The sequence below is a fragment of the Micropterus dolomieu genome, linkage group LG16 (genome assembly GCF_021292245.1).
Source record: "Micropterus dolomieu isolate WLL.071019.BEF.003 ecotype Adirondacks linkage group LG16, ASM2129224v1, whole genome shotgun sequence".
Lineage (NCBI taxonomy): Eukaryota > Metazoa > Chordata > Actinopteri > Centrarchiformes > Centrarchidae > Micropterus > Micropterus dolomieu.
The window spans coordinates 21,848,207-21,861,797 of NC_060165.1; the positions used below are offsets into that span (position 1 = coordinate 21,848,207).

At 41.3% G+C, this 13,591-nt stretch overlaps 3 protein-coding genes across 9 annotated transcripts in view; all 3 read right to left on the reverse strand.

Moving 5' to 3' along the window:
- abcc9 (ATP-binding cassette, sub-family C (CFTR/MRP), member 9) overlaps nt 1-13,591 on the reverse strand; it is a 185,605-nt gene that overhangs the window by 93,451 nt on the left and 78,563 nt on the right. The window lies entirely within an intron of this gene.
- On the reverse strand, nt 1,223-8,766 carry copb2 (COPI coat complex subunit beta 2). 2 transcript variants are annotated; one of them, XM_046072715.1, is made up of 22 exons: nt 8,612-8,766; nt 7,996-8,133; nt 7,746-7,832; nt 7,273-7,399; nt 6,982-7,130; nt 6,446-6,592; nt 6,138-6,237; nt 5,877-6,019; nt 5,554-5,753; nt 5,255-5,365; nt 5,062-5,150; nt 4,860-4,966; nt 4,452-4,595; nt 4,124-4,254; nt 3,693-3,900; nt 3,376-3,486; nt 3,028-3,242; nt 2,763-2,901; nt 2,392-2,529; nt 2,219-2,296; nt 1,918-2,037; nt 1,223-1,697 (listed from the first exon to the last, which is right to left on the reverse strand). In XM_046072715.1, exons 1-22 carry the CDS (start codon nt 8,612-8,614, stop codon nt 1,602-1,604), a joined length of 2,781 nt encoding a protein of 926 aa, XP_045928671.1. In that variant the 5' UTR covers nt 8,615-8,766; the 3' UTR covers nt 1,223-1,601. The 2 variants fall into 2 exon arrangements, with proteins under 2 accessions (XP_045928671.1, XP_045928670.1); XM_046072714.1 differs by having other exon boundaries at nt 2,192-2,296.
- rbp2b (retinol binding protein 2b, cellular) lies at nt 9,924-13,101 on the reverse strand. The gene is made up of 4 exons (XM_046072719.1): nt 13,027-13,101; nt 12,498-12,676; nt 10,167-10,268; nt 9,924-9,988 (listed from the first exon to the last, which is right to left on the reverse strand). Exons 1-4 carry the CDS (start codon nt 13,097-13,099, stop codon nt 9,935-9,937), a joined length of 408 nt encoding a protein of 135 aa, XP_045928675.1. The 5' UTR covers nt 13,100-13,101; the 3' UTR covers nt 9,924-9,934.

Here is a 13,591-nt window from a genome sequence, read left to right on the forward strand (position 1 = left end):
TTGGTGTGTCTTCAGTATTTTATCAATCTCAATACATAGATTTACTTATAATAATAGCACATTAGAAGTAACTGACAAGCAAAGCGTAAATGTCCTCCTGTATTTTAAGCAGTAATTAAACCAATAAACTTACAGACAGTTGGTACACCCACATAGGTGGTTTAACTTCTTAACTTTAATGATTTCCTAACTGGGAAAATTTATGTGAACGCCCCCTTAAGTCGGAAAAACAGAGCTGTTGACATCATCTATGTAGAAACATGGAGGACAACATGGTTGATGGTTAGAAACGGTTGAATAGTGGCGCAAAATCGTGTATTGCACATACATTTGTACATTTGTATGTGTCATTTGTAATATGGTATTGGGTTGTATTGGCAGGTTTGCTGTCCATTTATAGCGACCTAGATTAATGAGGAAAGTTATTTATTAGCAAGGAATATTTTAGTGGTTTCAGGTAATGTAGTAGTGCAGTAGCAACTTTGGGACAAAAATCACTTTGTAATAGAAAGCTTCACCCTGTTCCAGCATACTTGGATAACAATTGACAATCTAACACATCTTTGTAGTAGCATCCATGTTTTTTTCACATTCCAACTTAAAACCACATGAACACACCGAAGTCGGAAGAACAACTTCACAACTCGGGGAAATGGGACCATCCGAGGAGCACATGAATGCAGTTATTATGACCTCTTCTCAGATCTATGTAAGCATGAACAGACATCTCACTTACTTTTCTCTAGCATTTGTACTAGTATATGGATTTTGGTGTCCTCTCGTAATACCTCCTAGCTCCGCCCAACCTGAGCTGAGGTCTCTTCCGCCAAAGACAGTGGTGTCTGATTGATTTTCCCCATTCGCAGGCACATCATTATTAGTAATTAAATCTGCATCGGTATACTTAAGCTTATTTTAATTTGCGCAATATCAATTACACAAGCTGACTATTTAATGGTTCACCCCCTTCTTGTGTTTTAAGCTGATGATACACAGAGCAACTTTTAGAGCAATTGTGCAGGGCAACATTTCCATGAATGGTAATGAGTAAAAATTACTACCGTAATCCCCTTCCCCCACCACTCCGCCACCCGCCCCGCTGCTATCCGTTCAAAACATAGTTGGACTTGCCACTAGCAAGATTGCCCAGCAACACTGCTCAAAAAGTTGCCCCGTGTATCATCAGCTTTAGAGTCTAGTATGGAACACTCTCAAGCCAATGTGAATATGTACAGCAGCCGCAGTTTATTGGACTTAATGAACTTTCATTTGCCATTACAGACACTATAAAGCAAAGAGTAAATATAAGGTATCACTCGATGGACAGTTAGTTAAAGTTTCTCACACAATCAATGAATGGTGTACAAAATGGAGAGTCTGAAATAGACATTATCTGTCTACTTTTCTTCAGAGAATAAAACTTTACTGATATTATCATCATCATCATCATGTACTTTAACCCTGCCACTCCAGAAGTCGGACATGACAATATAATAATTTTACGTACAAATACAAAAAAATGGGTAAAGGGGGTTTGGTCTCTTTCTCTCTTTTAAATAAGCTCTGAAGAGTGCTGTGGAGCACAGTGATCAGGTGGGTCCTCAATCATCTAGAAAGTCATCGTCCAGGTTAACATCTGTGGTGTCGATGTCATCCAGCTCCATGTTGTCCAGGTCCACTTCCAGCTCGTCCAGAATCTACATAAAGACACGCACAAAGCAGAATTCGTTTTCACAAGAAGAATACAAAATGGCAGCTCATTTAAACAATTGATAAACAATATTTGATGGATTTAATTTATTCAGATTGAGTAACAGCAACCATATGATCAACAAGAATCTGATTGTATATTTTTTTCAAGGTGATAACAAGCACTATAATTAAAAGATATAGAAAGAAAAAAAAGACAGGCCCAACCTTATCTTTTTGTGACTTTGAGAATTCAGGGATTTCCTCCTCTTCCTCCACTGCTGTAGGAGCAGCAGGTTGAGGCTGTGAAGCGGGAGCTGCTGACACTGACTCCTCACTATCCCGTGTCTGCCAAAAAAGTGAGTGAAATAAAGTTTGCATATTACTTAGCACTGGTTCTTTCCTTTTGTAAATTTGTTTTAGAGATTACAGAAGGTGCAGGTAAACAAAACATGTCATGTGTGACTAGCTGTAAATTATACTTAGATAAAGTTGGCTCAACAGAAAAAGTTGGATGCTGCAGACAAACCATGGAGACAAGAGGAATGAAGGTTCCTTTGGGCTCATAACCCTGAGCCTCCTCAAGAATATTCCTGTCTTCATTAAGCTGAAAGATGTTGGGAGTTTGTTAAAAATACAGGAAAGGGGATTATTGTCTGAACACAACACAACTACCTTATTTTTCAAATTCATACAACTCACCGTAACTAGAGGAAAATCTTTGGCAGGCCTAGTGGTGCCCAAGCAAGTCTCTCGGAGGTAATGCTCAGCAGCAAAGGCCTCTTTCAGTCCGGGGAACAGATTCTCATACTCTGTGGGGTCTGCTAAGGACTCAGCCGCCTGCAGTGAAAATTCAGTACAATGTGTCATGGTCGAGAACAAATATTCAGATTCAACGACAACTGACAAAAAGCATACTTTCGGTACAAATCCCCCAGAGTTGTGGGAAGATTTTTCCCCACCTACATTGATGCTGATTGTTCTTTGTTAATCTTAGTCTTTATACAAATGCCTTGCTGTAGCAATATCGTTTCTAATTAACAACAATCCTATAATATAATAACAGAACTGACCTTCTGGTTGACCTTAGCCAGGTTTTCCCTCCACAATCTGACCACACGGGACACCTGACTGGGCAGGTAGGTGCGAGCCAGGAAGGCAGCTTCAGGTAATCTGTTTGTTCTGATCAGAAGCTCCAAACACTGATCCAGTCTGTGGAGAAAAGACAATATACAGAACAGTTACACAGGTCGCCCCATATTCTATTCAATCAATACATATCCATTCCCTAATTTTTCCACCAGTGTCACCACCTTTCAGTGTCATACTGGTACTCACTTCCCCTGCAGGAAGTACGTCATGAAGGCCACATTGTTCTTGCCATCCCTCTCTGCCCCTTCGGCCAGCTTCCCCACCATAGTGGCGTTACCGGAGGCTGTGGCAAGGAGGAGTAGGCCACCGTAATCCTGGGCGTGGTGCAGGCACTCCTGGGCCAAGCCGAATTGGCACTTACTGATAGCCAGCTCCGCTAACTGCTTCCATTTCTGCTCCGACTGCAGGGGTTAGAATATTAAAATATTAGAAATGTACCGTGAGCCTTTGTGAATTCTCTGGCAATGTTTGCGGAAGGAAATTAGTGTGATGTGGTATGGAGTTTGCCTCAAAGGCCGGCCAGCATGCTCTTACCTCTGCCTCCACAGCCAGCTGGTAGGCGATCTTCAACTCACCCAGCTGCAACGCCAGCTCAAACCTGTGTTCTGGGTCTGTGGACACAGCCAGGGCCTGCTGCTTGAAGCCCTGAAGAGACAAACACAGCCCATCAGCATGCTCCAAACACAAAATGCACATCCTTGATGACAGAGCAACTTGACGCAGTTTTAATCTTTTATCAAGTTGGGTACCAAAAAATACTACATTTTTTCTGCATTTGAAGTCGAATTAAACTACCAAACTGCAATTGAATAAAACAAAGAAAGAAAGCAAGTCCTACTATATTGCCATACCTGTTTCTCCAGGAAATGAGCCACCCTGGTCCGCTGCTCTTTAGGAATTGTGGGTAGGACCTTGTCAGCCATTCCAAAGTCCCTCCTCATTACAGCAGTCTGGTACTCCAGGACAGAGACCAGCAGGGAGTAGCTGACAATGTTGAGCTCCTTGTCTCCCAGGTACAGACGGTCATCTTTTGGTATGTAACCCAGCAAGTACATGGTCCTGTAGGGAGACGGCAGTAAGTATAAAGCATGCAGCATCCGTCACAGTAATCACAAACTTTTAAAGCTTAGCTGTGGTTTTTCTAGACTTTGTATGCTAGTGATGCTAGTATGCTTATAATAACAATAAGATTTCAAGTTGCTTGAAAGGTATACATAGTGCTCACAGTCTTAAATATACCATATACCCACTTAAATTCAAGCTAAACCATTGGTATTTGTACCTGTCCAGGTGAGCAATGGTGACGATCTCTCCTCCTACATAGTAGTTCAGTCTGTTCACAGAGCTGGTGTAGATGAAGCAGTCTCCTACCCATAGTCCAGTCTTCACAATCTCCTGGATCTCTCCCTGGACCTGGACATAAAAAACAAGGACATAAAGGTGATATAAGTAAGGTAAAGTTTTAACATGAAGAAAACACTCCTCCGTTCGAAATATAAAGCATTAAGTTGAAGCTATGTTATGGAATAGCACTCTATGGGTGTGAACACAGTATTTTTAGCACACAAAAAATGCACAAGGGATGTCTATGCATCCACATTCACACCCACCTCGAAGGCATCTTCAATACCATCCTCTGTTACTCCTTCATTGTTCTCTTGAGAAGCAGCTACTTTCTCTGACATATAACGCAGAATGAAGAAGGACTCCTCTGTGGCAATGCAAACTAGTTCACCAGAGTCTGACCAGAAGATCTGGACAAATTATGAAAAAAGGGTAAAGGAGAGAATGAGACAAATATAGAGGCTTATTAAAAATTACTGGACAACAGCCTCTGTAAGGCCTTTAATAAATTATTTACATACAGACCGAAATATAGAAGCACTGCTTTGTAACTACTTCATTACACACACTTAAATCCCAATGTGTAGAACCAAAGAATTTGGTAAACATTGCCAGAATCTACATTTATACCATACTGGGGCCAGGGCCTAAAACAAAAATGAAGCCAGTCTCACATGTTTGGGCTGGATCTCGATGCGGCGGATCAGCTCCGTGTTCTCCCAGTCGTAAAAAGCCAGGCCATTCACTGACCTCACCCCAAGCAAGAAACCTCCATAGATCCCTAGAGCGAAGAATAGGAATATATGCAGTGAGGAAGATAGTGGGAACTATCCACTTCCAAAATCACAAGTCTACAATACAACATGTTCACATTACCTTCGGCTCCAAAGTCAGGCTTAAAAGATTTCTTTTCTTTGAAATTTTTGAAGATTTTGACGAGACTGCTGCTTTCTCTAATGGCATATCTGTTAAAAACAACGAGTGTAGCAGTTAACTCTCTGGCACAGAGGTAGAAAGCAGGGATGTATCTCACTTACATTAAAACCTCTATTTCAAACAGCATACTTACTCAGATGAGTCATGTGCCCAGACAAATTCCTGCGCTGAGCCGAAGCTCTTGTTTCTCAAAGCCATTGCAGTATAGATGATATACTCTCCATCTCCACACACCACAACAAACCTGGTGCACACAAAAATGCACAAATGAGTGACACGAGATGTTACAGTAAATTTAACGTAATATCACTACCAAAAACAAACATGTATTCTGCTCGTTTTTTGTTTTTTTTTACTGTTTCTCAAAAAAAACAAACAAAAAAAACATAAAATCATCACCAGTCAAAGGGTCTGGCGTGAGCGTACACATACCTTCCATTAGGGTTGTGCTGGATGGTTTGGGGGTAAATCTCACAGCTGCCCATGTCTTTGACAGCCAACGGCAGTCTCTCTCCGTCTTTGATCTCAGCGTCACCCATGGCCTTCAGGTTGGCTTGCTGTACTTCACTGTGTTTAGCCCAGATGATTTTTCCATTGGAGTCCATGGACATGGCTGGCTCCTCCCGACCCACCTACACAGCAGCGGGAGACAGAGCAGAGACACATTTTAGTTTTGGGTAATGACACTTTTCATAGTGAGTGTTTCGAGTTTATGATTAAGACCTTTTTTAAGAACTACTTATTCTTTCGCTCACCTTTATAATAATGCTGCCTTCATCGTAGCCCAGCGCCACATTGTTGGAGCCCCTTAGGCCACACACACACCACACTCTCTCCATGCCATAGTTCAGAGTGCTCTCCAGTCGGTAAGTGCTTGAGTGCCAAATACGCACGGTACCTGCAGAGGGAGGGGACAACGTTGTGTAAAGCAATGTTCAATGAGGCCATGAGATGAGATGAGATGCATTCTGGGGTGTTTCTGTACAGGGGCGAAGATGAATGGGATTCCTGCTCACCATCCTCTGATCCAGTGATGATGATGGGCAGCTCTGGATGGAAGCTGACACAAGAGACGTTCTGGGCGTGGCCCTCCAGAGTCTGAACACAAGTCTTGTTCTACAGTACATAGAAGACGACAGTAGAAACATTTATATATATCGACACACAGCAAGAGGATGCTCACAGGAAGGACGCAGCAGACACATTCTTTTAGAGCTATCAACTCTTTCAGTAAGCCATAATGTTTAACTTTTTATTGAACATAATGTAACAAAAGACTATCTTTTAGCATTCCCATGAAGATGTGAATGAACCATTTTCTAACCTGGTAGTCCCAAATCTTGACTTGGCGGTCATCAGCCCCAGAGATGAGGTAGGGCTTGTCCCCTCCGCTGTAGTAGTCAATGCAATTGACTCCTTTTTCGTGGCCCTCCAAAGTGAAATTGGGAGACGAAGAGCCTAGCTGCCAAACCTGAAACAACCCAGAAGACATAACAGAGAATCACAAAATGTACTTGTAACATTAACATTACCTCATTTAGGTGACACTTTTTATCCAAAGTGACTTACACTTACAATTCCTACATTTGTAAGAGGTTGCATGACTCTGGAGCAAGTAGGTGTTAAGTGTTTTGCTCAGGGACACATTGGTGGATGTGTCGCAGTTGGAATCAAACCTGGGTCTCTCACACCAAAGGCATGCTTCTTGCGCCATCCCCACCCCAATTTAAGAAATATTTGTGTGCCTAATCTATATTACAGAAGCTGCAGTAGGATCTGGGTGTCCCACAGCACTCACCCAATGAAAATATAAGATTAGCAGCAGCAAAGGTGAGAACAGTAACAGCCAGGGGTCTCTACCTTAATCGTCCTGTCCAGGGACGCACTAGCAAACTGGTTGTTATCCTTGGGGTTGATTACAATCTGCATGACATAGTGAGTGTGACCCTCAAACACCTGGCTGCACGACCACTTCTTCTCCCAGTCCCACAGTTTGATCAACATGTCATCTGCACAGAAAGAGAAATACATTCATACATGTGTGCACACAAAAATACACATGCATTTAAGGACATAATTGAACTGTGTGGTGAAGAAATTTTAAGAAACTAGTATGCTACCAATCAAGATATCGTGAGTTTACTAGCGTACCACTGCTGGTGAGGATGTAGGGCTGAGTTGGATGGACAGCGATGCAACGGATGTAGTCAGAGTGTGCCTCGAACATGTGGACCCGCTCCAAGGTGTTGTAGTTGAACACACGGATCTGCATGTCATCCTGCATGGGGAGAAAATATTTGAAGATTTTCTTACGACACAATTGATTCAGTAAAGAACAATATATATAAAATATCTAAAACATAACCTGATAAGCTGTTGGTATATGCTATTTCAGTCAAACACAATGAGAAAACTGTATAGCAATTCCTAGAATATTATATAATTATACAATATAAGTATTGATATGACACCACTTCTTACGATTTCACTGCACATACCCGCACAACACTTAAACCACACCGAGTTCATACCATCTTCATATTACTAGTTTGTAAAACGACTTGTGTTATGGATGACAGCTTTCAAGAGTCGTAGTGCCAGCATGAACAATGGATGCAACTCACCGCTCCAGTGATGACCCAGTTCTTCCTTGCCACAAACTTAGACGCTCTGACAGGGAGGTCACATACTTCAAAAGTCTTGACCAAAGTCTGGAAGAAAGAACATTGCGGACTCAGTTAAGATTTACAGCATCATCGCTGCGATTGTGTATGTCAAATCAGTATTTGACTATAAAGTAATGTTTTTGTTTTTTTTTTCCATATTGTGTAGTGCAACTTTGTATGGGTGGCCCATAGTGATTTGTGATCATACTTGTGTTTCGTGGTTCCACACACAGACACTGCCGTTGTACAGACTGGCCAGCATCCATGGCTCAGTTGGGTGAAGGTCCACACTCTTCACTCGGTCTGACCTGGCTGTCAGCCTCCGCTTGATGTCCAGCCTCAGAGGCTGAAAAGACAAATTACATCAGTGTCTTTTCCACACATTACGCTATTCAAACTCTCAATATGAATGACAATACATGGGCATTTAATGATTGGGCAAAAAATCTGTAGCGTAAACGTAAAGACCCAGAATAGTAGGGCAGCTGTAGAAAAGGCAAAGTAACCGTTAGCATGCTAACATAGAGCCTAATACCTTTCAATGATTCCAATAATCTTAAACTTATGCACCTTATTATAATTAATAAGACAACTATCTCAAGACAACTGTAAGCACAAATAAAGCTTAAATACAGTCATGGTTAATTAAATTAATAGCAGTTAGCTACAAGCTCTTGTGCTAATTCAAGCTAGTTAGCCGCTAAGCTATCTACAAGACTGCATTATTATTTGACAGTTTCACTGTCCTTTTTAAGTAAACCACGAGAATTGGATGCCGTGTACGGAAACAAAACATGCTGGGAACAATTTTAAACGTCTCTTACCATGTTTTATCCCCGTGTTGTCGCAATAAGATCCGATAAATGTGTTGTGAACAATTGCAATCCGGGTCCGAGTGTTACGATTTCAGAGAACAGACTCGGAGCACTGGAGACTGACGTGGAAGTTCCTGAAACTCAATCTCGCGTGAGTTGGAAGTGGTGACGAATGCGAAGTCTGTCCGAATCTGCCACGGTGACAGGAAATCTGCTCAGTTTGTTGTTATCCATGGTTGTATAATGACAAGTTGAGATGCCATTACACCAAGATAACTAAATAGATCTATTTTGTCCTCGGTTGAAATTTACAGAGCAGTGACTACAACCTTAAACTCACCTCGAGATGATTATAGTAAATTGAAAATATTGTTGCGCTTGTTCAAATCATAGACTGTATATAAAAAGGTTCAAATTCATCATCACGAGATTGAATTAAATTCCTAGCGCAGCAATGTAGGCTTACCAACATATCTTCTCAAAATGAGAAGTTTTTGTTGTTAGCATATAATAAGTTGGTTTTTTAGTAATGAATAAAATGTAGCCTAACATAAAGACTATCTTGTCACAAGAAAAATGTTGCTGCAGCATTAGAAAAATTAGAAACTGAGCCGACACACAAAACCACAATACAAAACATCAATCTACACTGCTAGTGAGTGAAGAGGGGTGGACATTATTTAATTACAAAGATTAAATTTGTCCCTTTGAATAATCTAATTTGTTTATTGAGTTTGTTTATTAGTAATAGTAGTGATAGTATCATCAGTTGCATCAACTTTTCCACACATTGTTGCACACTAGCCTACTCCAATTCGGTTTAAGCTACTGTGGCTTATTGCCATGTAATATGAACAGAGCGAGTTCAAAGGTGTAATTTCTGATGCTTAGGCCATTAAGTTATTGTTACACAGTATCATTCAATGTCATCCCATCCTATCGCACCTGCAAGATCCTACCATATTTTTCCAGCAAATGGCGATTTATGCCCTTTAAACTACTCCACTATAACCGTAAAATGTGTTTAATGCATATATGCAATGTGTAACAGATTAAACAATGTGAACATTCATTAGTCTTTTATGCATTCTGATATACTCTCTCAAGAAGAAATGTATTAGGTAATACTTCCTAACATCCCTCTCTTCTGTCAGAGTACCTTCACTGTTTCTGATGTTACACAACTGTAAACACCAAAAATTAAAGTTGATTCATAACATCTTTGTCTCTATTCATACACAGCACAATATGTCTGAAAAGCACCTTTATTCATTTTGTTTGGGAAAACATGCTAACATGCTGTTAACTGAGTAAATGAAAACAGATATTTTTTTATTCTTTTCTCTTGAACACCTGAAGACAAACCACATCTTCACATGTCAGCTCCTGTAGGAGGAAATAGAATCTGTTAATTTAGTTTACCAAGAGGATAATTAAAATGAGAGCAATAAATGTATGTAATTTACCCTTAAAATCCTTAACAATCACATTCTGCTGTGCAGTACATCCCATATACCCAAGACATTTCCCTCTGGTTCATATCTGACGGATACCGTCAACCCACCAGGTAGAGTTTATCTCCTTCTATCCAGTGTTTCCAGCCACGGTTGGCCTTCTCTCCTTTCTGAGTGCACACCAGCTTGTCCCCCTCCCAGGTCACCAGACTCTACAAGACAGCATGTAATGCATTCACTAAACAGTGAACCTTATTAATAACTCTGCAATGTATTTTTGACTTAACATTGTGGTATGGAATTTCCTCTGCACATATGCCTGTTGCCTGCTTTTACCTAAAGGTTACAGCCACCATGAAGAGTCACAAGTTCAAGACTGGCTTTATGTTGACATATAATTAGCACTGAATGAAACCAGCTTTAAGTGTAGACTAATTACATTTGCTCTATACATGTACTAAATGTCAGTGTTGTGGAGAGAAATTTTACTAATAAGCTATGTGATGTCTATCAATAAATTTAAGTTTACTATATTGATTGATTTAGTGATTAATTTTACTATACTGTAAATATGCAATGCAATGCAATTTCTCATTACCTCCAGTTATTTCATGAATTCAATTAAAAAGTTAATCTATTTCACCCTCACAACATTTAACTATTAACTATTTCCTATTTTCCCTGTGGCTTTATAATAAAAATGGTAAATTAAGTACCTGCAGATGTCTGATGCACCACTGGCAAGTCATTTTGTGCATCCTACCTCTAGGGGCGTTCCTACAATGTTTTGTGGCAAGTACAATTCTCCTCCTCACACTGCCTCTCCACAGGGGTGCCCCAAGGCTCAGTGCTTCTCTTCTCAATTTACGCCACCTCACTGAGGCCGATCATTCGCTCTCACGGCTTCTCTTACCACTGCTACACAGACGATACGCAACTCTACCTATCGTTCCCGCCAGACAACCCCACCGTCTCGGCGCAGATCACGGACTGTCTCTCGGACATATCTGCATGGATGAAGGCTTGCCACCTTCAACTAAACCTCTCTAAGACTGAACTCTCGGTCATTCCAGCCAAGCAATCTATCCACCATAACATCAAACTACAAATCGACTCCTCTACCATCACTCCAACCAGGGTGGTGAGAAACTTGGGTGTCATGATTGATGACCAGCTGTCCTTTTCAGAACATGTTGCTGCTGTCTCTCGGTCATGCCGCTTTGCTCTATACAACATAAGGAAAATCAGGCCCTACCTCACTCAGTATGCCACCCAGCTTCTGGTACAGGCCATGGTTATCTCTCGCCTCGACTAATGCAATGCCCTCCTAGCAGGTCTTCCAGCTTGTGCGGTGAAACCCTTGTTTGTGCTGCTGCGTTATGGTTCATAACTATGTTGATTGATTATCAATATAGTGCGTTATGGTTCATAACGTAGCAGCGCGTCTGGTTTTTGATCAGCCCAAAAGGATTCATGTCACTCCATTACTCAGTGACCTCCACTGGCTCCCTGTGGCCCCAGAATCAGATTCAAGTCACTAATGCTTGCATACAGAGTGACTACTGGGTCTGCACCCATCGACCTAAACTCCATAATACAAACTTACGTTCCTTCTCGGCCACTACACTCCTCCAACGAACACCGCCTGGCTCTGCCATCACTTCACACAAAGCAATCCCAGTCTCAGCTGTTCTCATCTGTGACACCACGATGGTGGAACGAGCTACCACCATCAGAGCAGGGGCGTCCGTCTCTAACTTCAAGAAGCTCTTGAAAACTCATCTCTTCCGAGAACACTTCCTCTTATAACACCTCTAACTCCAAACCTCTAACATGCACTTCCTGTGCTCTTCTTCTTCTAGCCCCCTACAATTATCTTGTATTGATTGCACTTTTTGTTTTGATTGCACTTTTTGTTAACTCTTACTTCCTTCCCTAGGTATTTACCCCATTGATGTGATATGTACTATGAGCTCTTACTAGTACTTATTGCTGCTCTTACTAGTATGTACTGTCAGTTGTAGATCTGTATTTGATGCTCTGTTGACGCTTGTATGTTGTTCCTCAAATGTAAGTTGCTTTGGATAAAAGCGTCTGCCAAATGAGTAAATGTAAATGAAATGTAAACAAAGCCATTGGATGACAGTGATGTTATGAAAGGCTGAAGATGTAAACAAGATATTTAGTCCTCCTCTTCCCTGGACTTCTTTTTGAAATGTCTTCCATCTGTTGGCATTCAGCATAATGCTGGTAATCTCTCATGATTTCTTCTCATTGGCACACTACTGTTGGTTTCGTCTGTTTGCAGCACTGATACCACAGACCAATCTTTGCCCTGGATACACTTTGATAACACCGTTCTCATTAAGCAGCAAGTGAAATGAGAAATATTGTGACTCTTGTCCTTTCAAGGACTGCATATATATGAGAGGTCAACCCACCTTTACATTTCTGTTGTCTAGTCCCTTGGTGTACTCATCAAACTCAACCCCTGCAGTGAAAGTAAGCTCATAATTCCTTAAGGTGCTCAGTGTTTTGAAGTCAAACGTATTTCCATCTTGGTTGACTACTTTGGTCTGAGACAGGGAGATGGCAATTTTCCTTGTAGCAAAGTCAATATCTAGGGCGAGAATAGAGAAACCTCTCAGAGCAGCCAAATTATAGTACTTGATTTCTGTCCATGGTCGGAAAGAAATATATAGTTGACTGGGCATGGTTTTTGAATCAGAATCATTTACGTATTTGACATCATAGTTGTTGTGTAATCAAGAAATGGTTGTGAAATAACTGCCTTAGAAAAATCTTTTTGCATTAGCTCCAGATTAGATCTAACAGTAACACAAGGACAAGAACAGTCTCTTAACATAAAGATTTAAAGATGTTTTTGTTACTTGTGTAGCTTCTCCAACCTGTCAAATCATCCTGTAATACTACTTAAGACATCTCAGACCAAAATTAAAAGTTTCTTACTCAGCACTTTCAAATAATCCTCAAATTTCTCACTGGTTTCCAGAACCCATTTCCCATTAAAGTCTGCAGGCATGGTGGCGGCTGGTGACACTGTTGTGTGGAGACAGTGTAGGGAGGGGAAAGGTGCAGGGTGGACTCCTGCTTTTGTATGAGTCAGGGGCATGAGGGCGGAATTCTATTGATAAGTGAGTTTATAGCTTGACGGAGATTGGCAGAGGCAGTTGTTTTGTAAGGGTGTGGGGTTGGGGTGCGTGTGTGTGTGTGTGTGTGTGGGGGGGGGGGGGGGGGGGGGGGGGGGGGGGCTCACACTCTTCGTTCAGTCTTTACACAGTCACTGGGAGAGGTTGTGGAGGGCATATCTGAGGGTACTGACACATGCACAGTGCACACACACCACTTTCACATGTGCCTTTACACACATACACATGCAGACACAGTGACTACAGTGATGGTCAGTGTACAATGTACAGACAGGAGAAGCTATTTTGTAACATCTGCCAGTGTGTGCTCTTTATTTGATCAAGCTCAAATACTAAACCAGAATACATGAACTTTGAGCATGAAG